The sequence below is a fragment of the Phaenicophaeus curvirostris genome, chromosome 1 (genome assembly GCF_032191515.1).
Source record: "Phaenicophaeus curvirostris isolate KB17595 chromosome 1, BPBGC_Pcur_1.0, whole genome shotgun sequence".
Lineage (NCBI taxonomy): Eukaryota > Metazoa > Chordata > Aves > Cuculiformes > Cuculidae > Phaenicophaeus > Phaenicophaeus curvirostris.
Genome location: NC_091392.1, coordinates 26,290,682 through 26,317,680, shown reverse-complemented (window position 1 = coordinate 26,317,680; position 26,999 = coordinate 26,290,682). Strand labels below are relative to the sequence as shown.

Here is a 26,999-nt window from a genome sequence, read left to right as displayed (position 1 = left end):
TAGTCCATGAGTCTGCTCTTCAGTTGTGAGCTGCATTGTCTCTCTGGGAGACTGCTGTTGGCTTTCAAGGAGCTGCTACTGTACTGGAGAAAAACGGACACATACATGCAAACAGTGCATTTACATCTTTATGTTTGGGTTTGTGCAAAGAGAAAACACTTCTGAACTGGTTCAGGAAAGCTTGTTTTCATTGTTGGAAATGGTTTTTTCCCCAAATTTAGAAGTTCTAGCACAGTTCATCTGACAGGGACTGTTGCTTCTTCTCTAGAATGAAATTGCTAAGGCTCTAACAACCTACCTGTCCTTCCACAGGAAGAACTCCTGCTCCATCTGCTGCAGTTTCAAACCCATCCTTGCTAACAGTAAATATTTGCTGTCTTGTAAAAGAAAATCAGCAGTTCTGTGTAACCTACCCTTCTTAAGTGAGAAATCGTCTCTGAGAAATCGAAGGACACAATTACTTCAGCTCAGACTTTTCATTTATCTTACTTGGTTTGGTCTTTTATGTGCTATAACGCTCACTTGCTGTCTTCACAAGTGGCTGAAGGAAGAAAGCTCACTGTATAGCCAGATGTGTCTCTTGGTGCTGGACAACCACAGTCTAAAAGACACATTTCGGAATGAATTTTCAGCACTGAAAATACAGGGAAAACATATACCTGTATGTGGAACAATGTAACTTTTCTGTAGTTGCGTCATCATGCTTCTTAAAGACATAAAATGACTTGAAAGCATTTAGGTAGTCAATGGCTTGGGAAAATGTAGCTGCAAGACAGCCTTTTCAGCTACTGTGTGAATACTAAGTCTCATATCTTACTGTCTGTTATGATTTCCCTTTAAAGGGGATGTGGAGTTTAAGGCTGACTTCAGTTTTCTCATTTTTCTTGGGAGGAATTGTATTTGCTGTTGCATTTCAGGATCATGAAGATTGCTTTGTATATAAAAAGAGATTGCACAACAGAGCTGAAGCCTGAAAACAGTAGCTCCAGCTTGAAAAGTACTTATGCAACAAACGGACCACTGTTTCTCCCAAATACAATATATGCTGTGTTCTCAAACCTTTCTTTGAGGGTTTAGGGAAAATGAAGATTTAATGCTTTCTGTTGAAGACTCCACTAGAACAAAGATCTGCTAGTCTGGATTCCTGCCCTGTCTGTCACCTCTGTGAACTTGGTAAAATGAATTAGTAGGTCACAGTTCTGCTTTGCAGTTCTGCTGGCAGCAAGATCTCATGCTTAACTAGAGAAAATAAGAATCTGGCAGCAAGTCTTTTCAGTATAAGCTTTTATAATAGATCATCTGCTCTATAAAAGGATCTTGGATTGCGATGGAGAATGGGCAGGGAAGTTTGGGGAGAAGTAGTGCAACTTCTCCAAGGTAGAATGTCTGTGTGTTTTTTTCTTCTATGACTTAGAGACTTGATTTGTTCTGTTATGGTGGAAAACCAAACACTGAGTGCTTTAGACGTTGTTAAGTCAACAACTGTAATGCTCTTTGATAAATGAATGGTGAATAAATATGCACAGGAGCAAAGTTAACCTTTTTATATTCTACAAGGCATGATTTAGTAATACATGCTGGGCCCTGCTTCCTGTTGAGGTCACTGTTTGTTTTGGTGCTACTGCTATGGAAACCCATGATAGGAGAGCTTTTTTGTCTTTCCTTATGTTAGATCAAGGAAATGCAAACTTATTCACAGGTGAATTCTCCTTTTCAAGAAGTATGAAAAGTGTGGAAATGTGAGAGGAACTACTGTGAGTTTATTAGCATGTGTTTTGGTGGGATTTTTTTCCCCTCAAAGTTTGTTTTGTTTTTATTTTTCTTAAAATAAAAAAGTTTTTATGTGAATTGTTTTCTGGAACACTTGTCTGAAGGCACACCCCTAGGCATTTTTTGTCTGTCGTTCCTGGATATCAGCTTGGCAAAGGCGGCAAGGCTAAATTAAACTTTTAAAACATTTTTTTCTGTGACAAAAGTACTCCCCAGGTATTTAACCATAAAATATCATTAAATTCCTGAATAGGAAGCCACAAAACTCTTTATGTGCAGGACTGTGTGACTTCTAAGATTAGGTGAAGCTTTTTTTTTATATGGCTTAATTATAAGCCAAGTATAAAACAGTGAGATAGAAAATTACTTGACGCTACAGTGTTCTGTCTTTAAAGGTGCAAAGATCCATTTCTGCAGGTGTTCCTGGAAAAAAAAACTTCTTCCTTTCCTTTAGTAAAATAATAATAGTGAGTAGCAATTGTGAATGGAACTTTATTGGTTGCAGTTGCTTAAAAATACATTGCTTTTATCTCAAGGAAGTGCACTGAATGTCTTGCAAATTAATGGCTTCTTCCTAGCAAATACAAAGGTTACAGATGTGATGGGGTAGATATATATACTGTGCTGTATTTAAAAATTATATTTTACAATCTATTTTAAATATATATGCATGTTTGGGTTATATATGTCATATATATGTACACGTTTATTCATGTTTTATATAGGGTATATGCATAATAAAACTCCTAATATAAACTTTCCACGAAAGTGAGAGTTGGTAAGGTGGTACTAGGTGCTGGAGACCTGCAGGAATAGTAAGACTATGAAGATGAAAGCTTGTCACGCCTGTTATCTGGGGTCTCAAGCTTGGTCAAATGAATAGTGTCAAGTGTAAAGAGAGCAAGGAGGCTCCTGTCATCACGATTCCAGATTACATTAGATGTGACTCTACTCTCCTGTGTGTTTCTGATCCTTTTTTTCTGGCTAAAAAAAAAAAAAAACAATCTTCAATCTTTTCACAAGACTAAAAATCATAAGTGAATATGTAAATTTCCACATCAGCTTCTGAAAGCCTAATATGAGAAGATGCAACTGGGCAAGAGTGCTGGTGTCAAAACAAAATGTGTAAATATTGTGAAAATGCCTCTTCAGCATTGGGTGATGGATAGTGCTGTATTGGAGATTTATAGACAGTGTTTTAGTGTCTGTCAACTGCAAGCAAACTTGGCTAAAGTAATTCTGGACTTTGTGAATAAACATCACTTATTTTCTACTAAGCTGAGATACCTTTTAATAGCTGTTAGGCATTTGACAGACTGTGTAGCAATGTCTTAAATATTTATATTCTAAGCTATTTGATATTTAGTCAAAGACATCAAAATAAAATAAATTTTTAGTACTTGTGTACTATCATAGGCTGATACAGCTCCTTGATTTATTCTTCTGCCCACCCTGCCCAGATAATTTTTCAAATATTTTTCTTGGATGCAACCACATTTTGGCATTTGTCTTTCTGTGCAAATGGCCTTTCTTGCACAAGCTTCTACATCTTAATCCCAGTCAACTTTTCCCTAAATCTAAATGCATGTTTAAAAAAAGCTAGGACAAATTTGTCATCAATTTTAATAGACATGTTGAATAACAGCAAATATAGAGTGGTCCGTGGGATACTGCTCTTCACCACAGATGGAACTTTTTTCTCTCTTCTCATACAGCGTCTGTGGATGTCTTGTAAGAGCATTGTCTAGTTATAATCACTTCTTTTGGTTTTGTTTTTTTTTTTTTTTTCATTCTGGAATCATAAGAAATAACATAGCTTTTCTGTTCTTAAACTTTAGGTGCTGTAACCTATTTTTAATTTCTAGCTTGTGTTTCCCTACTAGAGAAGACTACTGCTGTTACAGAAGGCAGTGATACAGAATCAGGTCTCTGCAATAAAGCCTTTACAGCATATGAGATTTCAAACGCGTCTTGTTCTCATGATTTTTTGCTTGGTTGGTTTTTCTCATACTTGGCTTTACATTCACTACTTTGGAAGTTCCTGGAGTACATTAGGATATGCTAAAAATCTGTTCTGTTGTGCTATAAATGTGTTTTTCTCAAGCTTACACTGGAAATGGGAAACAGTAGTTAGGTAATCTTCAAACCAGAAGATCCCTGGGGTTTTATGGTAAATCCAAGAATAGCTTTAGTGTGGATTTCTTCACTTCTGCCCTTGGAGCACTCAAGGGCATGGGAGAAAGGTTTGCAAGAAGGACAGTGAAGAGGATTTAAGTCTGTTCTTTTAATTATCGTGGCCTAATAATAACAGCTCTCATTGTATAGTCACAACCTTTCAAATTCTGGACTGGTCTCAAACAGTGGAAGAACCTCTATTCTTCTGCAGAGGCTAAGTGCTGGTATTGTCTCTTACTGTCTGTGGCAAGGTGAAAGATTAATACAGATCACCAATCTAATGAAGAAGTCCCGTTGGAAAAGGAGACAGGAGAAGGAGCCAGGACCTGAGTTAGCTCTGGTCTTATAGTGGAACTGAGGTATCATTTGTGCCCAGCTGCTCCGTGGGGGGGAAGGGAAAAGACAGAATTGGACTCTAGTCACTGTGCAGTGATAATATGTGAGACACTGTGCAGAAACTGCAGCATGACAAATTCTTATTAAATGTATAGGTTTTCTTTCGTCTATGTGGTTCAACATTGTAATGGGCTGTTGAATTTGCACCTGGAGAAGGCCCGGGGCAAAACTGATATAGTTGTACCTGCTCTTTGTGGCTGGTGGGCTCTCTCCAGATAGCCCTTTCAACTATAAAATAATCTACGTTCATTAAAAGCAAGCGGGGAAACTCCAGAAACTACTGCTCTGTCTTAGGTTTTAATTTAGCTAAGATTTCTCAGGGCTTATCTTTGTTTTCTCTTGTAGCTGTCGAGAGTAATGTTCTGTGACGTTACAATTTTTTAACTATTAAAAAGCTTATCCTCCATTCATCAGAATATTATTTTTTTTACTAGCACTGTGAGATTTGGGACAGTTCATTCCAGATAGGAACAAACTTGTTAAATGTCCATATTTTACCACATAAGACTGGCCTGCAGGCCATCTGCCTCTGCATGTATAACCTATTTGATCCATAATTTATTGTTTTTATAGCATCCTATGTGAGGAGACGGTTTGTTGTCTGGTCTGTGAAGTCTGCTGTATTTACAGGAATATATATTATGAAATTAGTATTCTAAAACTGCAGCAAAGTGGAACTTCAATGTTTGCCAGCACATTTCAATTAACAGGAGGAAGCAACAGGATTTTTTAAATTTTTTTTTTTAACTTTTTCGCAAGAACTGTTGTGTTTATTTTCCCCATCTGAAGAAAGTGTTAGAATTGGACCATTTGGGTTTTTAAGGTAACAGTAAGCTTCTACGCTGACCCCTTAATATAAACATAAACAACTTTTGACACTGTATTCCAGTCTGAACTGAAACGGGGCAGTCTCTCACTAACTCTCGCTTAGCTGTAACCATTTAAAATTCTTTGCCCTTGAGGACTATTTAATCTTGAAAGCAGCATGCAACAGATGATCTATATCAAATTCATATTGTCTCCCATACTCAGACTATTTAAATCTGTATTGCATGCGTTAGTGATAACAGATGGTTTTGGATAACTTATGCTGTAAAATGAAAATTAATGGCAGTAGACAGGCAGGAACCTTATTCTGGCAGTATTTCAGCTGTCCTGTCTGTGCCATTTCTCCCATAACTCCATTTATGGGGGAAATGGGTTCCCTCCTGTTCTCAGGCATGCATTCCCACTCCAGTGTGTGCTCAGCCCACTGTATTTTTGGGTGCCCTAGCACAGAGGCAGTTATGTCCCTCAGAAGGCATAGGAAATACACGTAGGCAGTAGCAATGAGGAAACACTGCAGCTTTAGCTCTCTGATTTTCCCGAATTACAGCAAAATCGGTGGCTGGAGAAGAAACAGTCACTTCTGAGGCTGAGGCTTCCTTGCCGCTGAAACAGGTCCTGTTAAAGGACTGCGGAGGAATATTTGGCATGCACTGACTTGTAGATGCTCAAACTCAAAAGCACCTTTGCTATTGTTATTTTATATCTTTATTTTTGGCAAGCGGCCATACAATTTCTCTGTCAGAACAAAGGCAGAGGCTGTGTGTGCATTTGGAATCGCATCTTATTCAATTCTCAATATGCTCCTTCATTTTGAGTAAAAACTTTTCCATAAGGTGACCAGACATTGCCTATAGAATGGTCATCCCCTTCTTTCTCTTTCAGAGCAAGTGGAGAAATACATTTCAGAACGAATCTGTCCTGTTTGCTTTTTCAGTTTTTGTTTCAAGCTGCACAGTAATTTAATTAATTATGTGCTCTTTATTACTAGGGAAGGGATTTGAAATCCTATATTCCTAAAGAAATCTGTGCTGGGGCTGCTGGTTGTGAAGATGCAACTAGGCTGGCCTCCGTTCTGTGAGTTTAGCCTAGAAAGGGAGTATGTTTTGAGTGGAATGTTTGGACAGCATGTATTTCTTCTCCCTAATTGGCTTCCGGAGAGATTTTGGGTTGGTTTTTGTTTTTTAAACAAACCCTTAAGTGTTAGGAGGCTTGGAAATTATATACTAAAAAAACTGTAAAAACAGGTTTTGCTTTATTTCCGTTTCAGTTTCTGTTTTGTGAATTCTTGCAATATTAAAGCCATTTCTCTCATTATTCTTCTTTCTCCTCCTTCTCTGTTTATAAGAGGGGAGAGCCCATACATGAAGTAGTGCTGGTTTTGTTGTTGAAGTAGTAGCTAGAGAGAATGGGTTAATGTGTTTGGTTTGGGGTTTTTTTTGAGGGCAGTGCAAGCACTTTTTAAGTTTAAGGGCTTTTTAGGGAGGATGATTTTAAAACCCAACAAACAACCCTAAACAAACAAACAAAAAATACTGTCCTAAAAAAAAGCAATTGTTTTGTGTTACTTTAGCTTCCTCTTCCTCTTTAGAGAACACGTTGGCCAATATTTTGTTCTTGACAAGAGCATTAGTTGTTCCCTGATGTACAGTGTACGTGTATGAAGTACAGTGTGCATATGGTGGGGTTCTGGATTTCAGATAAGAGCCTTGTAAACAGTCATGTTTAGTGGAGATGGAATCTTATTAATATGTTACTTTTATATATCTAACATAGACAAAAATGTAGTTGATGAAAGAAATCTTTAGAGCTTGTTATTTATTGTAGATGTCTGTTTGTCTGGTTTTGGGTTAGTGCTTCCAGTGTGTGAACTTCCTGAGCCCTTAGGCTCCTAAAGATGTAACCATGATCACAGCAAGTTTGTATTTCTTCTTCTGAATAAGAAAGGAAGAAATAATTTCATGTCTATCTCCTGTAGTTGCAAGCTGTATTTTAATAACTGCCAAACTATCTCTTCTCCCTAAATAGCCCATATTCTGCAGGAAAGTTTTGTAATATTATTGGGGGTGTCTGACTGTGGTGGCAGTGGTCCTTCAAATTACAAAGTAACTGAAGACATGGTCTTCCCTGCATCTTATTTATCGTGTACTTTGTGCTGAGCAAGTGGCTTGTGAATAATCTGTTCTTTCATGTTGAACGGAAGCAAGTTGAAAATTGAGCTGTTTAGATCTTTGTACGTACAACAATTGCAGTATGACTTCTCAAAGTAAAATGAAATGTGTTAATTATAAAATTATATCACCACATCTAATTAACCCAGGGATTGTATTATTGTTGGCAGAAACAAGGTTAGTACCATAACTTGTCAGCTCTAGCTCTCTTTCCATTCAAATTGGGCATGAGTTGTCTCTTTTCTGATGACCATCCCTCCCAATATATCTACCCACAGCTAAACTGGAATGTTCCTCATGTGGCTGGTGGGAGTGGGGATGAGTTCCTCTCTGTGTTGGGCATGAGCCTGCACACCCAACCATGGTCACAGTTCCATGGTCCTTCATCTGTCTGATTTAAGAGTGATGGTTCCCAAATGTTTAAAGAGCTGGAATGAGTCTTTTTTTAAATTTACATTGTTATGTGAATGCTTAAGTTATGGTGTTTGTGTGTCTGTTTTTCATCTCTAACTTCCCGTGGCTGTAATTCAGTTAAATTTGCTGGTGTGTTGATATATTGTGTGAATACCTGGCTTTTACTCTCTGCTGGTTTTTATATTCTCTCATATTTCCTCTGTGTTATGAATTGGTCATCTGCCCTTTTAATCTTTTCACAGTGAAACTCTTTGCATATCATTTATAGTCACTGCTTTCACTAACTATGCTATTTCTCTTTCTCCTTGGAAAGTAAACTGGTATTAGTCCAGCTGAAATGTAATTGTAAGGAGCATGTTCTGCTTTTGATCACTGTCAGAGTAGTCTCAAATATACTTGGGAATATTGGACTAATCAGTTGTTTTCTTTGTTCCTATCAGATGCCCAGGTTAGTTCATATAAATATGGGATCTTTTTATTTCTTGTTCGCCTGTATTTTGCCAAGTCATATGCTACATATCATTTTGTCCTGATACCTGGATTAATTGTCCTTTGCCTTGAGGTCTTATGACTTCACTTGCTGTGGCTTCACAGCCACAGACCCCTGACAGCAGTTGAGGCTGCAAAGAATCTACTTCCTCCTTGTTGTGAAGCTTACAGAGTGAGCTGGGTTGGGGGGACAAGTCACCAGAAAAATACTTGATTTTGGCTGAGGTTAACTTTCTGCATACTAGCTAAACCCTATGAACAGGCTTGTGTGAGCACTGTCACTCTGCTTAAGTACAGTAGAAAGCTAACTGGACCCTAAAATACTGTCCTGTTGTCAGTTTAGTCAAATGCTTGATCTTTTGCTTTAGTTGGGGATTGTAAATTATAAAGGCAGCAGTAAGATCATTCATGCAGCGTATTTCTTGAAACTGACTGTAGTCATCATCTTGCTCTGTACACAGATGGGCTTGGGCCACGAGCAAGGATTTGGTGCCCCCTGCTTAAAATGCAAGGAAAAGTGTGAAGGATTTGAGCTTCACTTCTGGAGGTAAGTGATACTGGATGTCTCCTAAGCTGTGACTCAGCACTGTAGGTCTTGGCACACGTATGCAAATGTATAAGTGACTGCTTTTGTTCTCTCTTTCCGTTTAAGGTGCTTTAAAGAAACTATATCTAGGTTCAGGGCCAGAGCTGCTCAGCTATATTACAACAGTATTTAAGTGTATGATCACTCATGAACGTACATTTTATCTGCGTGGAACTCAATGGTAGTACTTCCACTGAAGCATTTTTTTTAGCTTAATAAGCCATTGAAACAGGTTTGTAGAAATATCTATCCTTTCAGTAGGAGTGTGCTTTCTCTCAGTGAAAAATGCTTTCTTACCTCCTGAACAGTTACATAAGATTTGATCTGAGATTTTAGATAAAATTCTCTTGTGTGTTGAAAAGACGTTGAAACCTTTTATACATCTACAAATGACTCAAAGGAGGAAGAAGTGTCATAATTCTAGTAAGTATATGTCTAGCTAGCTCAGTTCACTGGTTATACAATGTCAGCTTTAAGGTGCAGCTTAGTGATTCTTATTTATTAAAAAAGAAAAAAATCCTTCTTTAAGGCAACGGCCTGCAAAGGATATAATAAATAAATAATTGTTAGTGATTACATTTCATCAATGCTATTTAGCTACAATCATAACTGTCTGTGGTAAGGTTTTATTTTTCTGGGTTTTTTAAAAGGTAGTCTTTACATCTCAGCCAGACTGACATCAAGTGCAGATAAGGTTTAGGAGATTTTCCATCTTTACCCTTAAGTGTTTCACCACAGCTGAGACTCAGTTTAGAAAATGACCAGAAAACTTAACTAAGTAAGTTAATGAGGATATAGCTTCTCAGTTATGTATCTCTAATATTTTAACTATAGAAACAATTTACAAATAATGACATGGAGCAAAATGTGGTAGTCGTAAATTAGGGAGAATAAGGTTAGTCCTGTTAACTTTCTCAACTCTTCATTTTCACTCTCCTTTTCTTAGTTCCTGTTAAGAGACCTTGTAATTCTTTATTCTTCAACAGGGAAGAATTTGGGATAAAAAGAGCTAAAATGCCTGAAGTTTAGTCACATAACAGCATGTTTACTGAGCTGGAATGTCTGCTTCTGTGTCTGTATTTGGAGGGGTTTGTGTGTGTGTTTTACTATACACATTTCACTATGTTCCTGTGGCTAGGGCTTGTTGTATCAGGTCATGAATACATAGCTCATCAGAGTACTGCCTGTCCTAGAATGCAAGAGCATGTAGACTGCAGTGGATTAAAAAGCAAGAAGGAAAAAGACAATCAATGGCTGTTTTGTTAAGATTAAGGCTTAATTCGGAAATCTAATCAATATAGGGTAGAACAGGTAAATAAGATGGCTAGAAGTAGTCTGAGAAGAATCTTCTAGATGTCAGACAAATGTGGCCCATACCTCTGTGGTAGCTGAAAAGTTTGTGGTTGAGGCAATTCAAGAATGAATTAGAAAATACCTGTTTCTCCAATGCAGCTGCTATTGGGTGTGAATCTGAAATCAGTCTTCCATAAGCAGTTTTCAAATGAAAAAATATATTAATATGCTTTGTATGGCATAGAGATTTTGGGATTTTACCACTTGAACAGAAAGTGGATCCCTAATACCTGTTCACTTAATCAAGTGAGCCCTAAAGTCTGAAACTCTTAAGCAGAAGCAAACCATAGCAGAAGTAGACAGAATATAGTCTTTATAACATGAATGATTACGAGCAGTTCAAATTTAATCGCCAATTTCACTATTGTGTCTCTGTAAAATATAGGTGTTGGAGCAGGGATTGTAGTTAGAGAAACTGTTACAAGTTGGGAAAAGTAGCTGTGGTGGGTTGTCTCCAGCCAGCAGCAAAGCACCTGTGCAGCTGCTTTCTCTCAGTCGCCTCACAGCAGGGTTGAGGAGAGAAAAGGAAAAATAAACGTGAGAACTTGTGGATCAAAATAAAGTCAGTTTAATGCGTGAAGGAAAAAGGAGAAAAAAAATCCAAGCGATGCAAAGACAGTCGCTTGCTACCTCTGACCAGCAGACCGATGCCAGCCAGTCTTCAAGCAGTGACACTTTGAAAGTCAGAAACCCTGCCTTCTTCATCCTCTATCCATGTCTTATTGCTGAGCTTGACATTACGTGGTATAGAGTGAGTATCCCTATAGGCAGTTTGAATTGTCTTTCCCAGCATCTTGCTCACCCCTCAACTTCCTTACTGAGATGGGGATGGAGTCGAAAAAAGAGAAAGTCCTGACGTTGTGCAAGCACTGCTCAGCAGTAGTAAGTGCTATCAATGCTCTGTTAGCCACAAGTCCAAGACACAGCTCCACACGGGCGCTATGAAGAAAGGTACCTGTATGCCAGCCGGGCTCAATATAATGGGGCAGTAATTGTGTTTGCAGCATGGGTAGGCTGCAGTCCTTGCTATGATCTGTGTAAGGGTGACACTGCCCTCTCCTGGGTGGAGCTGAGGAGCCTTCGACAGATCATGTAATTCCTGTTTCCTCATCTGACACATGAAAACTCTGGTGTGCCTCAAATTGCTAAGTATAACTTCTCAATGTGTTTCTGTACAAAAGAGCCTCATTTCTGCCTTCAGGTAGTCAGATTGGAAAGTGCATGAAAAAAATCAAAGTATACCTGTCTGGTGGCAGGGTTTTATGCAGAGTTGTTGCACCATTCTTCTCCATATTGGGAGCGTTTAGAAGATACCTATCCTAGGGTGCAAAGTGCTCTTTCAGCACTTTGTGCTATAATTCTTGGCACAGCATGTGGCATAGTTATATAGGTGCAGAACTGTTAATTTGGGCTAAAGCAGAAGTGGTGAACAAAGGCCTTGGTAAAATTCATTCCTGAATTTTGAAGTTCTGAAAACTTCAGTGTTGAGCTACACAAAACATGAATACAATAAGAGCAACAACCTACAGCAGTAGCTGAATGATTAACAGTTACCTGCTTTACCTTTGTGTGTTAATAGCTTTTTTTCTATCAGATTTTCAGAACACCACTGAAGTAATTCAGATATCCTTGCCTAAAGGTGTCCTAGGCTCATTCCTAGTAGGATTGCTTTTGTGTATACCTTCTGTGCTCTTTCCCTGGTGAAAAGAAGGCTAACTGCATATGGTGGGTTGATCTAAGTCAGATGCTAGGCAGCCAGAAAAAGGAAGAGGCTGTGATGGAACAACTGATTTCAGCAACATCCTTTGAAGCATGTATAGAGGTGGTCCAGGGCATGGGAAAGCAGGAAGGGAGGGGATGTCAAGAACGCCAAGAGAAAAGAGAGGAGATCTCGAGGTGCTAGCTGTTGAAGCATAAGTCTAAGCACTGCAGAAGTAAACGTGAGCTCAAATTTATCTCTGCTACAGAGGGGAGATGGAGCAAAGGGGTAAATTCCCCAACAGATTGCCAAGATTCAAACAGACAGGATTTTTTTTCAAAGAAGCAAATCTATTTCTCTGTCTACAAGGTAAATCCTTCCTGCCCCTCCTGACAGGAGGAGCATCACAACTGTGAGCAGGTGCAGGGGCTCTGCAGGAAGCAGGGACCTGGCTTCTGTTCAGTTCGTCATGGGGTGGAGGAGGAAGCCCAGCACATTCTCCAGTAAGTGCTCCACATGCATGCTGGAGGCTCTTGTTGGCATCTTCCCTGTGGTGTCCAGTTCCAATGGAAGAGGTACTCAACAGGTGGCCTCAGGGGCACAAGCAGGTGGTCAGTGATGTTGACCTTGTGGATGCTCAGGGCTTTGTAGGCATTCCCACACCTGGAAGCAGTCCTGTCAGAAATTAGTTTTTGAGAAGGGCTTGGCAAATGCATTGGAGGTACTCACCTTATCCAGATACACACCTGGCTTGTCCTGCCAGAAATCCTCCTCCTCCTCGTCCTCCTTCCTGTCCTCATCCAAGCTGGTGGGGCTTACATTTTGGCTGCTACTCTCAGAGTTGACCTTTCAGTACTTGAAGGGGGTTTATAAGAAAGATGGGGAGAAACTTTTTAGTGTGGCAATAGGGCAAGAGGAAATAGTTTTAAATTAAAAAAGGAGGAGTTTAGACTAGATATTAGGAAGAATATTTTTTTGCTGAGGGTTGTGAAACACTGGAACAGGTTGCCTGGAGTGGCGGTAGATGCCCCATCCCTGGAAACATTCAAGGTCAGGTTGGATGGAGCTCTGAGCAACCTGATCTAGTTGAAGATGTCCCTGCTCACTGCAAGGGGTTTGGCTGGACAACTTGTAAGCATCCCTTGCAATCCTAACCATTCTATGTATATGTACTGGAAAGCAATAATTGTCTCCCGTGCCACTTGCCAAGATATTAAAAGCTTCTGAAGACAAGAATCTTAAGCTTGGGAATAACCTTTTTCAGCATCTGTCCAGGTATAGTCCCTGGAAAGGAGTGGGGGCTTTAAGTTGTCTTTAACATTTTCTGATAGTACAGCTTACTGGAAGTACTGAGGCACAATTCAAAGCATTTGCAATTTCTGTAACTACATTAATAGCAAGAAAATGTAACAGGAAGGAACATTAGTCTTTCTGTGGGGAGGGCACAAGCCTCAGGACTTGCCAGGTATCTGTTGAGGGTTCTCTATGCTTATAGCTGCTGCCTCCTGCCATGAGGAGCCACTGCAAAGCCAGTGTAGGAAGGACCGTGATCTGAATTATTCTTCCGTTCTGTGCATCAAAACATAGAAAAGAAGAGGACAGTTGACACTTGGTTTTGAAGAAGGAACTGGAAGTCTTGGATCCTTGCTGTCAGTAGAAAACTAGGATACAGGAATTCACTGTCTGGGGAGAGGATAGAATCTGCTTACCTTCCTCTTTCTGTCCACTCAAGACCTAGAAGCAAGGCACAATCTACTGATTTTTTTTTTTCCAGTGATTTGCAGCTTTTAGTTCCACAAATTTTGAAGCTTCCTTCCTATCTTCCATGTTCTGAGTAGGAAAAGCTTCCCAAACTGCTGAGATTTGACTGGAGGAACATTTCTCTCCTTTGCTTGAAGCTATGAGAGCTGTGAACATGTAAGCAGGTATCCCTTTTAGTAGGGATCTTGCTGAATACCCTTAAGTGAAGAGAAGATGTTTTTGACAATACAGATGGAGAGAACAAGAAATTTTTACTGCTTGTCTTCTAGATGTAGCTGCAAGAGATAAATCTACATTAATACATGTATAAATGTGTGGAGGTGTGTAATAGCAACTGATTTTCCTTAACACTGAAACTAAAAATTAGGTATCAGTTATCAGACAGACTTGTGAAGTGTAAGTTTGAAGTAATGGATTGGGGTCCCTTCAGTGAGATAGCTGTGTCGTAGTCACAGAAATAATCACCTGATCTATTCTAAGTAGAAGTAATTGGCTGCAGAAGGGACAGTGACTAAGGAACAGGACTCTGATGTGGCAACTTTGTGGAAGAAGATATGACTAAACTGTAAAAATAACTCTTACAGGAAAAGTTAAGTGTGTAAATGTCAACTGGATATATTTTAGGACTGGAAATTATTAAAGAAAAAGGATTAAAAATCAAAACAGGAAACCTTTGGTTTTGGTTGGGATATGTTGGTTTTTTTGTGATTTTTGTGGGGTTTTTTGTTTGTTTGTTTGTTTTTCCTCTTTACAGTCTACAGAAATATTTGTGTGGCTAAGATCCAGGGGAAATGTCAACAGCTTCAGGGATTTTCCTGTGACTTACTGAAATATGCTGACATCAGTTGTGACTCGGCATTCTCCACATTCTTTCTGGATTTTTTTCTCCTGCATTTGGAGACGTAATTATCCATAAGCTCTACGCTTGTAATTTTGTAACATAGCCCCTGTAATGGATACTTGTAAACTGCCTGTAGGGAAAGATTAATTCACTTAAATCTTGGAAGAGCAAGGAGGTAGCATACTGAAATGTACATAGTAAAATTCTTAATTTAAGTGAGTCTGGGGTGGGAGGAGATTAGTGAATATCTCATTCTTCTCAACGCAAGTATAAACCACAGTAGTTTAATGCCAGTGGAACTCAGGGAGGCCCTGAGGACAAGTTGTATGCTTGCACTTCTTTGCAAGAATCTGTTCATCTGTTTATCAGGACAACAGAAAAATCTGTCAAGGACAATACTGAAATTAGTGAGACGTGTTAAGCCTTCAAGGTGAGACTAAGTATGATAAAAGTTATTGAGTGAGCGTGCTCTCCGAGTTGGAAACAGGCAGGATCGCAAAGCTGTTCTGCATTCTGAGAGACTACTACTAGAAAACATAGGCAATGTCATAACAGATCATAAGCAAAGGTAAGGTGTTCTTGTGGCTTTCCCAGCACATGCAAAAGTCTCAGGGGAAGAATTCTAACACACCTTATTGGGGATGACTTTGGTCTCTGCAGGGTGTTGTACTGCTTTACTGTAGTTGGATGCTGGACAGAGTAGGGAGAGCAGCATGAACTGTCGTACTGCTCTTGTAACCACACAGGCAGTATGACAACACAAATGGTTCTTACTAGGTTTTATTTTGCAAGGAGAGCAGTTCTGGAAAGCAGAGTTACACTTCACTTGCATGATTCTGTGCAGGTTACCTGAGAATGTCTGTTCATTCACTGAAGTGGTTAGATCACATCCTGTCAAGAGGCAAGACTAAAACTAGGGCCTTACTATTGCTAAATATGTAAGTTGAAAAAGCAAGAAAATAGCTGGTAAGGCATAGTTCAAATGGACAAATGGCTCGAATTCCTATTGCATGTGTGCTCTGAGGCATATAGCTGCATGGTGGTTGTTAGTATAATAAGGAACTAAACATGCAGAAGGTAAGATCTGATGCTGTCAGCTGGTGTCAGATCTCAAAGACAACATGATTGAGTGTTGGTAATAAGGTAAAAATCATACACATACCTTAAAAGATGAGCAAATATTATGACTTGCTTTATTAGTATGTTAAATAGTCTCTCAGTACAATATCAGCTAGGTAAAGGGAGTCACATAGGCTGTTGCTGAAGATCATACAAAATTGTATGTTGCAAGTGCTTGAGATGCATAGTACAGCATTTAGGCAGTGCTACTTCATGCTTGAATGTTTTGGTAAGCTGGTAGATTGCTGTGGTGGGTTGACCTTGGCTGGATACCAGTCACCCACCATATAGCTCTATCACTCCTCCTCCTTAGCTGGACAGGGGTAGAATAATATGACAAAAGAGCTCACGGGTCAAGAAGGACAAGAGAGGTCACTCACCAGTTACCATCACAGGCAAACCAGACCTGACTTGGGGAAATAAATTTAATTTATTACCAATCAAAATCAAAGCAGGGTAATGAGGAAAAAAAAAACCAAACAACAACAAAAAAAAACCCAAAAAACAAGTCTTAAAAACATCTTCCCTTCACCCTTTCTTCTTCTCAAGCTTTACTTCACTCCTCATTTTCTCTCCTTCCTCCCCTTCAACAGCACAGAGGAACAAGGAATGGGGATTTGGATCAATTCATCGACTCTTCCCTTGCTCTGGTGTAGGGTCCTTTCCACAGGAGACAGTCCGCTATGAACTAACTGAAGTTCTTTACAAACTGCTCCAGCATGGTTATTTCCATTAGGTGCAGTCCTTCAGGAACAGACTGATCCAGCATAGGTTGTTTTCCTGCCAGGAGCCTGCTCCAGCACAGGCTCTCCACAGGATCTTAGCCTCATTCAGCTACATCCACCTGCTCCAGCAGGGAGCGTGCAGTGCACATCTTCCAGGTTGGCTGTGCGTAACTTCACATGACCAATTATATGCAGTTCTTCCTTCCTTTTCTGTCACCAAATGGGCATGCTGTAGTCATGGCATGTTCCTGTCATGTACCTGTTAGATCCCTTAAGATAAGGAATGTATCTTGCCTTCAAGACTCCAGAAAGCAAGATGCAGAACAGTGTGAGAGTTTAATAGGTTTTGGCAAGCCAGATTGAGAAGTATTTTATAGGTAGTAGTTTTATGCTAGTCACTATGGTAAGAATAAATAATGGGGAAAAATATTGCTCGTTACTCTTCAAACTCTGGATCCAGAAGGTTGTTCTGTTTTCTTAGCCTGTAATAAGAACCTTCAGTTAACATTCAGCTTCACTAATTTCCATATAAGGTGGCTGCTTGCTTTGAATTGACACTCTGGAGATACTGTTAATAAATAGTAAACTAGTTTTCCTAATCCAGGGTTCTGTTTATTATATGTGAATTTTTTAATTATGCTTAAGGTAATAAATAGCTATCTAATATCCCTTAATCAAAGGAGTTCAAATGTGTTATGTGTTGTATATGCAAGAAGAATACCATTTATATCTAAGTAAAGCCTTCTACCTTTTAAGGATGTTATCTCTGAAAATTCTCTGTACAGTGTGTGCCAGGGTGTCTCTGACTTGGTTCAGAGCGGTTTGAAAGGCTTGGTCCACGTAAGCTTCTCACTTTTCTTTTATCTTCTCTTTTTAATGCTAAGCTTTGAACAGAACTTGGTGCAATTACACTACATATATGACTGTATGCATTTTTTTTCCTTTCTAGGAAATACTTGTTTCCACTTGATAGTAGTGCTGTGATAACAAAATATCGCATGCACAATTAAATTAATATAGTATATTGCATGTAATTTTAAGCTTATGAGGAGATCCTGAAAAAATAACATAAAAGCCCAAATAAATGCTTTTGAGGTGGAGAGGAGGATGCCATGTTGGTGCATTTAAGTTGTAACTCATGGGTGACTGCCCATACTAAATCTGATAGGTGGGTGATAATGGACACGTACATACGTGGTCAGTACTGTGATATAACTGAAGGAATAATATAGCATCATATTCAGGATATGTTAGTGTAGTTGACTGCATTTGTCTGATAAAAATATTGTTCATCAAAGAATATAAATAATACATAAGAGAAATAAAGAATATTCTCAAGAGATGCTTGATATTTTGCAGAGTAACTTGTATATTCGCTAACCAAAACACTAATAACAAGGTTTTGTATTCCTAGTAGTGTTATGGCTACACATGTAGCTGTTGTGAAGTTTTCAGCTGAGGTTGTGAATTTGTTGTTGTTCCCATGAATTTCAGAAAAATATGCCGCAACTGCAAATGTGGCCAGGAAGAGCATGATGTCCTCACAAGCAATGAGGAAGATCGGAAAGTGGGGAAACTCTTTGAAGATACAAAATACACAACCCTTATTGCAAAGCTGAAGAATGATGGCATTCCCATGTATAAACGCAATGTAATGATACTGACTAATCCAGTGCCAGCCAAGAAGAACATATCCATCAATACTGTGACTTATGAGTGGGCTCCTCCTGTTCACAATCAGACACTTGTAAGTCTAACTCACCTTTTCTTCATGTTCAAGACAGGAGTTGATGGGAGACAGAGAAACAGAGCTTACCAGAAGGATAAATTTACCTCTTGTAGTTGTCTTGTCTTTCTCTTCAAACTGAAAAATTGGTGCCTGTTTAATAAGTCTTACCTCTGTCATCTTGCAGATGTGGATGCTTGTCTGTGGAATTTCTTGAGAATGGGGGAGATGAAGTGGTTTTTAGTAGATAGGATTAAGCATTATCTGCTTATCTGCTGAGTCCTTGGAGTCCAGTTTCTTTAACTCTTCTTTTTTTACCAGTAAACTTGAAGAATTTGCATGGAGGGTAGGCTTAAAAGAAAAAACCAAGCAACCAACAACCTCACAGCAATTTATGTCACCGTTTAAAGTTAAGGGGAACACTTAGTCTTTCATATAGCTTTTACTGTATATGGTAAGAACAAAGTCAGTGTTGACATCTGAAAGAGCAACTCTTTTATAATATGTTTTCAGCTGAACTAGATGAGATTGTAGATAGCCTTCTGAGGTTTTTGCTTCACTTTTCAAACTTTGATTACTAATTTACTGTACTGTAATGTTGTGCCTTCCTTGCCAGAATCACATTACCTCTGATAGACCTCTCGAAATATCCTTTCAAACCTAAATTGACTGTTACGGTTCAGTTACCACTTTGATTTTCAGGCTTGTGCTTGCTTTATTAAAACTAGAGCTTTTTTCCTTTATTTAGCTAGAATTATTTCTGTAATGGGCTGTGTGCTTTAGGTGAACTCTTTCAGCTTCTACTGCTTATATTGATGATCTGTAATTTTAGACACCTTTGAAGAGACAAGGTGCTGTGTAAATGTTAATTATTGCTTACTCTGAGAAGTAATAACTATTCTGCATATTGTAAAAGGCTTAAAAGGAAGCCTGTCTTACCCTGGGAAGAAGCCAATTAATGCATCTGCCGTATTTTATCTCCATAAACCGTGTTTTGGGAGTTTAATGTGTATGGAAATCATCTTGGTTTTGACAAATTTGACTGTCACTAACAACAGTGGAGATGATTTTAGTTACAGGTTTGCTTAAGAGGATGGGTCTATAATTGAAGTGACATCTGAAATCTAATTCCTCCTGATTCAGGCTAGACAGTATATGCAGATGCTACCGAAGGAGAAGCAGCCTGTTGCTGGCTCAGAAGGCGCACAGTACAGGAAGAAGCAGTTGGCTAAGCAGCTGCCTGCTCATGATCAGGATCCTTCGAAATGCCACGAGCTCTCCCCCAATGAAGTTAAGCAGATGGAACAATTTGTGAAGAAGTACAAAAATGAGGCACTTGGCGTAGGAGATGTCAAGCTCCCTGGTGAGGTAGAAACAAGAGATACTGGCAAGAATAATTTGAACAATGGTAACAGAAGCACCGCAGCTGCTGTAGGAGTGATGGAGGATAAGTCCTCGGATCAGAAGGCATCTCAGTATGTAAGTATAGGAAAAGAAGGATAAAACAAGAAGGTATATTATCATTCGAGTGGTCTCTTTGGTCATTTTAACCCAATTAACTTGTTTGTTGATTTGGAATAATGAAAATTTGGGGAGGGAAAGAAAGAAGGGGAACTGGAAAACGCTTTGAATGTCTGTATGGAACTCTGGTTTATGACTTGGTTTCTGACTGTATATAGTGTATCGCAGCAAATAACTTCCTAGGTGAGCTTCGTCATTGCAAAAACGTGTTAGCTTGGAGATAGAGTATAGCAGGGTGGCTTTTACAGAATAATAATCGAGAAACTTGTGTAGTCTTACAGACTAATTGCTACACTTTACTCTTCTTGAAGACTTTAGTTTAATTTTAGAAGCCTGTTTTCTCCTTTTTCTTGGAAGAGCACCAAAATTACCCACTTGACAAACAGTGTTTAAAATTAAATGTAAGTAAGAAATAATAAAGTGACGTGTTTCCCTCCCTTGTCCAAGAAGTCAAGCCATATAACAGCTGTTTTGATTAACCTTTTCACATTCAGATCTTTTTTTTATCTGTACTTTTTGTTTGGCATCTGATTTTTGTCTTTTAGTAGCTCAACAAAAAATAAGGTGTGTAAAATTACCCAGTTTTCACTGATATTTCCTTGATATAATACTTCTGACGTAACTTGCTGACTTTTGCTGTGCATATCTCAGCTACCAATTATGAATACAAAATAGGGGAAAGGTTATTGAAGTAACATTAAATCGGTTCAGTGACTGTAGACCTTCATTTTAGAGTGGCAAAAGCTCCCATAACTTGATTTCCAGAAATGTTGCTATTATATATATTGATCACCAAAGTTATTTGTCGCCAGGATACTTATAGATACTTATAGAAAATGAATGTACAAGTTTTAGATGGAGGTTAAAAAGCTTGTTTGTTTACATGGTTTTATAATATGGCTTTCAGTATTATAAAGGGATGTGGTGTGCTTTTTTGTATGTGTTTTTAGGGTTTTTTTAACTGACACTGTATTACTTCTGGTGTAATTCATATGCAATATAAAACTAACACAATTTTAGCTTTGAACATGGCCACTTACCTTAATCAGTCATAAACTGTGCCGTTTGGTTACCTGTAGCTACTTTCTAAAAATAATTATTCAGTTATTTTTGCCATTATCTTCTCATGGAGATTCTAAGATACTAGAAAGTTGTTTTATGGTGGCTTAATTGGGTTGCTGTCATTTTGTTTTAACTCAGCCTCTCCTGCTGGGTTACTTTAGTTTCAACCAGAGCAATTCTTCACTTAATCTCCTCAAGAAAGACCCACAGAAATCCACACCTTGCATTGGACCTTGCTGGCCAGCTGGCTTGGACTATATTAAGTCAAGGACAAGGAAGCACTCTGCTCTCTACAGTTACTTAAGCACTCTTAAGTTACTGTATCAAAAATTCTTCGTTTTTACATAACACCAATTTATCTCTTCCAAGCTTTTCTTACTCAAATACCTGAATATACCTCCTGCAGTTCAGGCCAGGTGTATCTCATCACTGTGGTCAGTGATTTAGAAGGAGGCTTAGAATTGTTAAAAGTGGAAGTGAACAGTTGTGTTGCTTATCTTCTGCTAGGTGTTGAGTTTACCCTGGGCTAGATAATTAGAATTAGATGTATTATTTTTAAGGAGGCTTTTTTTTGCCTGATTTCTAGAATGTGACTTAGCCTTAGCAATAGGCTGTAGCATTATCTCAACTTCTTATTTTTTTAACAGTTCAAAATAAACTAATACAGAGAAGAGCTCTTAAATACCTCACAGAAGAATTGCTATCCTTGTCAACACTTCTTTGTCTCTCTTAGTTTTTCATCTTTGCTCTCCAAATTTTCTTGTATATTATCTTTCACGCTAAGTCTATAAGCATGTATTCCTGTAGCTGTGGTAAATAGAATCTCTTGAAAAACTAATTTTCATTATAGGAGTGGATTGCAATATTTTTTAAACTTGATTTAAAAAAAAAAAAGTCTTTTTGCACCTTTTAACCACCTGGGTTGGGGATATTGCAAATGGTAGGTGAATGAATCATCTTGCCCTCTTCTGGGTCCATGCAACTAATAAACCTTCTAAGTGACTTCTCTAGGAATATGAGGTCTAAAGTAGAAAGAGGAGTCAAAAAGCTTTATATACATATGTATTTATACTTCCCCTTTCATTAGTTCCCCTTTCGTTCTGTTCCAAGCTGTTCTTCAGCCCCATTTGATGTCTTTCTGTGTGTACGTTGAAATTGCGTGTCTGAAACAAGTGTGGGGGTCTGATCAATATGCCTTACAGACATGACACTTCAGATATATTTTGTTTTAAATATATGCCTGTACACAATTTAAAAAGCCATTTGTGGCTGGGCTTGTAATGAAGTTAATCATAGAGAAAACCTTCCCAAGATGTTCAGCCCAGTCCACAGACCAACTGGTGTGCAGGAAATGCCGAACTGGTGACTAAATGGTAGATTAGAATTTTTTTGTTTAAGTAACAGAAATCAACTGTATTTTTTGAGTTGATGATGAACTCCTGCCCTATACCTGGTTACAGAGAGAAGACTGACTATAAACTTTTTGGAACTATTTGTGGGGTTCATAAACTTCATAGTCCCTTTTCCATGATCGCTCTCCCTATCCTAAGATCATTAATCACAGACTATTGGACAAAAGCCATGAGTGAGTAACTTCCGTACAACACGGCTTTAAACAGAATTAGTTTGAAATCTTCACAGGTTTTTTTTTTTCTCACCAGTGATGCAGACATGGCTTGATCTTCTCACAGCCTATAAGTACAGTTATGTTCTTGTTGTGTGTTCTAGTCATAGCCTAGTTGGTTAGCTTGGAGGCTTCCAATTATTCTCTCCTTATTCTTAAGTAAGTCTTATAAAACATAACATGAATTTTAATTGCCTGTAGGTTTTTTTTTTAGGAACTGGACTGTAGTTGCAAGAATGTGATTACGGCAAAATGCAACAATCAGTTTAAGTAGTGCTATGTTAGTGGAACGTGCATCATCTTGAACTGCTTATTTAAACCTGTGCTATGGCATCATGTCACACCAGTCTTTGGTCATGGTAGTAAACCAATGGCTAATTTCAGTCTGGGAAGGTGAATTTATTGAATATGTCAGTAATATGTAAATGCTATAAAGGTACCTCCTCAAAGACGTATTTATTTTGGTAACATCCTCTTTCCAGTCCTGCTATCGCTGCAAACTGAACATGAAAGAAGGTGACCCAGCTGTCTATGCGGAACGTGCTGGATATGACAAATTGTGGCACCCAGCTTGTTTTGTCTGTTGCGTCTGCAGTGAACTTCTAGTAGACATGATCTATTTCTGGAAGAATGGCAATCTGTACTGTGGAAGACATTATTGTGATAGCGAAAAACCTCGCTGTGCTGGATGTGATGAGGTAGGAAATATCCTAGTTCTTCGTGTTAGCACACAAGTTTACCCCTCTGAGAAGTTAATATGATTTTTAGTAAAATATTTCTGTGCAGGGAAATGATGAAACTTCACCAGTTTCAGTTGATCGTAGTTGCAAGGAACTGAAATTTATATGGACACTCTACATTCAGGAAGATACTTAATTTGCTTTGGATTTGGTGTGGAATTTTTCTGGTCTACAGGAATATGGGATGTAATACATGATTGCAAATTCTTCTATGAAATCCCAGTTTTGCAGTTGTTTCCTCATGAAAGGCACTAGGGGAAGTGCACCCTTGTGCAGCCTAGGAGAACAGCCTGACTGATGTCTTTGGTATTTATTGGCTCTTAATAAATATCATGAAGGCTTTTGGAAAACTGTCAAACAAGGGAGCGCACTCTTTTTTTTTGTTGTTGTTGAAATCATTTGAAAGAGGGGAGTCACCAGGAGTTCCTTGGAAATTACAAAACATCCTGAGGCTAGCTTTATTAAAATAAACACTATTCAAATGCATATATTAATATTTGTTCCCATCTTCCTCATAGCTAATATTCAGCAATGAATATACTCAAGCGGAAGGTCAAAACTGGCATCTGAAACACTTCTGCTGTTTTGACTGTGACTGTGTTTTGGCCGGGGAAATCTATGTAATGGTGAATGACAAGCCGGTCTGTAAACCCTGCTATGTGAAGAACCATGCTGCGGTAAGATCTGTACAGACATGTTGGTGCCATGAAACAAGGGAATGTACATCTATGAAGCATGAAACTCTTACTCTCACACTGGAAGAAAGTATCTGAAGAGCATAAATTGAATGGTTACGATTAGGTCAATCATCTTTTCTCCTGTGGAAAAAAAACCTCTAAAATCAGATATGTATCTTGTCCATAAACTTGGAAAAAAACCACAGAGGAGTTTGGGGCGAGGCTGTTCTGAAAATACCTTTAACTTTGCCAGTGGTGAAGTAGGATTTTCTAACAGGAGGAGTAATATAGATGAAGATGAGTAATGCTGTTAAACCTTTAATTTGTGTCTATCATAGTCACAGAATCACAGAGTCACAGAATAACCAGGTTGGAAGAGACCCACCGGACCATCGAGTCCAACCGTTTCCATCAAACACTAAACCATATCCCTCAGCACCTCATCCACCCGTGCCTTAAACACCTCCAGGGAAGGTGACTCAACCACCTCCCTGGGCAGCCTGTTCCAGTGCCCAATGACCCTTTCTGTAAAGAATTTTTTCCTAACGTCTAGCCTAAACCTCCCCTGGCGGAGCTTGAGGCCATTCCCTCTTGTCCTGTCCCCTGTCACTTGGGAGAAGAGGCCAGCACCCTCCTCTCTACAACCTCCTTTCAGGTAGTCGTAGAGAGCAATGAGGTCACCCCTCAGCCTCCTCTTCTCCAGGCTAAACAACCCCAGCTCTCTCAGCCGCTCCTCAGTTAATTGTGATCAGTGGGATTCAACTATAGTGGGTCTGCTAAAAGCTTGTAGTGTCAACTGCAATCTAGGTACTTTGTTTCTTTGTATTTCTAACCACATGAGTTATAAAGGAGTGTGACTGACAAGGTAAAGCTAGAAGTTTGGGAAAAGATGGAAGTTTTCAATTCCTAGTTATGCTAGGAACTCTGAGATGATGGTCTGTTCGTATCTACCAATTAACTAGCTGTTAGTTGAGAGTTAGTGCTAACAAACATTTGACTGTTTATATGGTTAATGGAGGAAAAAATATTGCCTCTGGCTGGCAATTAATAATCTTCTGAGGTAGATGTGAGGAGTTATCTTTTGGAGAGGCTTTTTCTCTTAAAACATTAACTTCCTTGAAGGAAGTCTAAATTACAGTTTTTGACAACAAGATTTTAAGATTAATTACATCCAAGACTTTCTTGTAACTTTTAATTCTTTGGCATTGCTTTACAGCTATGAACACACAGGAAGATTTGTAACTAATCTCTTCAAATGTATGGGTTAACATACATGCTGCTTGGCACAACAAGTTTTTATCATTTAGGCATTGGGAAATTCTAAGCACCATCAGCGAGTAATTTGTTACATGAATTTTACTATTTTGTTTTGTCCTCAGCTGCATTTTGACTGGAAACTTTGCTTTAAAAGTAGAGGAAGATCAAAAGCTGAAATTTTATTTCAAAACTTAGAGATGTAGTTCAAATGCTTCTTTTAATGCCTGTCACTTCTCCAAAAACATTTAAGAATTCCAGCATTTATTGTATTTGTAGAGAGGGAGTGTATGCTTCATTTAAGTGTTATTTTGTTTCTCAACAGATCTGCCAAGGCTGTCATAATGCAATAGATCCAGAAGTTCAACGTGTGACATACAACAACTTCAACTGGCATGCTAAGCAGGAATGCTTCTTGTGTTCCTGTTGCAGCAAGTGTCTAATTGGCCAGAAGTTCATGCCGGTGGAAGGGATGGTCTTTTGCTCAGTGGAATGTAAGAAAAAGATGATGTCTTAAGAGAAGATGTGCACAGAACCAAGCATTGCTGCGTTCCAAAGGCTCTTGCATTTCTACTGTAAAATGTTTAGTATTGGGGCATTTAAAATTATTGCAAGTATTAAATAGCGTTTTCCCAAAGATTTTTTTTCATGACTAAAACTTTGTATGTAATCTTCATTTCTTTGCCATAATAATACTTTCTTTTTTTAAAAAAAAAAATTGTTTTTTGAATCTTATGTCAAATGACTTTGTATCCCAGAAATGTAAGAACAAATATGTTATGAACTATCTACACTTTAAGGGAGCTGTTTACCGTGAAGGATCTGTTTGCTATATCTTGTCTAATGGAAGAAAAAAAGTGAAAAGTTTCTTCCACTTTTGGTTTCACCAACTTATCATTTTTATAGTTTCCCTGCTTTCATCAAGCACTTTAGACAAAACGATCAGCCTTACTGCCACATAGAGTTTTGTTCGCTAGGTCTCAAGTACGCAGGGAGAAGGAAGCTTAAAAAAAAGTAACCTGTAATCATTTGCTTGTTGCTGACACATGGGTTCTTGAGGGATAGTGAGTACACTCATATCTAGTTGGTAAAGTAACTCTGCACTAGTAGAAAACTCTGTTGGCTAATGTTTCTCTTTCTTACAGCTGTTCATGCCTGGAAAAGTTTTCATTTAATGAATATTGATGTTACTTTACAGATTTAAGGGGTGGTGGAATATAAGAGGAAGTCTTGCCTAGATTTAAAAAAAAGAAACAAATCCACCAGCGTTAGTGGGTGTCACTCTTACCCTTTCAGAATTGGTTTATCTTTTGGCATGAATGATCTTTTCATAAATTGTGCCTTCTATTGGAGGGATATGGCACACAATACCATATGCATTTCCAAGAATGTAATTCTGCAGAATGATCATAGTTAGGCTTTTGATTTGTAAGTTTTTAACCAAAGTACAAAGAAGTCTTTCCTAGAAGACTTCCAGTATCTGAGTGAAAAATAACCACAGTTGTGCATTAGCTTTGCTTACTAGATAAACCAAATGCATAATTCTGTTTCTTTTGCTTAAGAATTACAGATCTACCGTGAAACTTGTTAGCTAGCTTTTTGCCAGACAGTGAATGATAAGTCCTGGCCTAAAAAAAGTATTGGCTGTACTGTAACACAAATAAAATTGGTGTTGTTCACTTCAGTTGTCTAATTCTGTTCTTGTTGAATCCCTTTTAAGGGAGACAAAGAGCAGGGCAAATGTTGCCATACTTCTCTTTAGCTTTGACATTATTTCAAAAGATATTAAGGTTTTTATTACTGTAAAGCGCTTACTGTCTCGTGTTAACATTATTTATATACTTACAAGTGCAAAACAGTGAGTCTTGTTCCAAGAAATACACAACTTCAGATTTTAATGTGAATTTACTTTTTGTTCGCATAAACTATGGCCTTAATTATGTTTTAAAATGTAGCACAGGAAGTTTTGCATTCAAACAGGTGAGCTGATGTGCTGAGAAAAGTGCATTGTGATCCTTTGAGCACTTCAAAACTAGTACACAGTGGTGTGAGCTGCATACTTTGCATGTTG

The 26,999-nt window shown here is 38.5% G+C and overlaps 1 protein-coding gene across 1 annotated transcript in view; it reads left to right on the top strand.

Moving 5' to 3' along the window:
• Window positions 1–26,423, top strand: part of TES (testin LIM domain protein) — a 29,134-nt gene extending 2,711 nt beyond the window's left edge. Inside the window, exons 2-7 of the mRNA XM_069850922.1 lie at window positions 8,702–8,787; window positions 17,819–18,071; window positions 19,194–19,529; window positions 22,740–22,955; window positions 23,516–23,674; window positions 25,254–26,423. Of these exons, the coding sequence (XP_069707023.1) occupies window positions 8,702–8,787; window positions 17,819–18,071; window positions 19,194–19,529; window positions 22,740–22,955; window positions 23,516–23,674; window positions 25,254–25,445 (1,242 nt within the window). The 3' untranslated portion in view covers window positions 25,446–26,423. The remainder of the gene's footprint in view (window positions 1–8,701; window positions 8,788–17,818; window positions 18,072–19,193; window positions 19,530–22,739; window positions 22,956–23,515; window positions 23,675–25,253) is intronic.
• The last annotated feature ends 576 nt before the right edge of the window (window positions 26,424–26,999 follow it).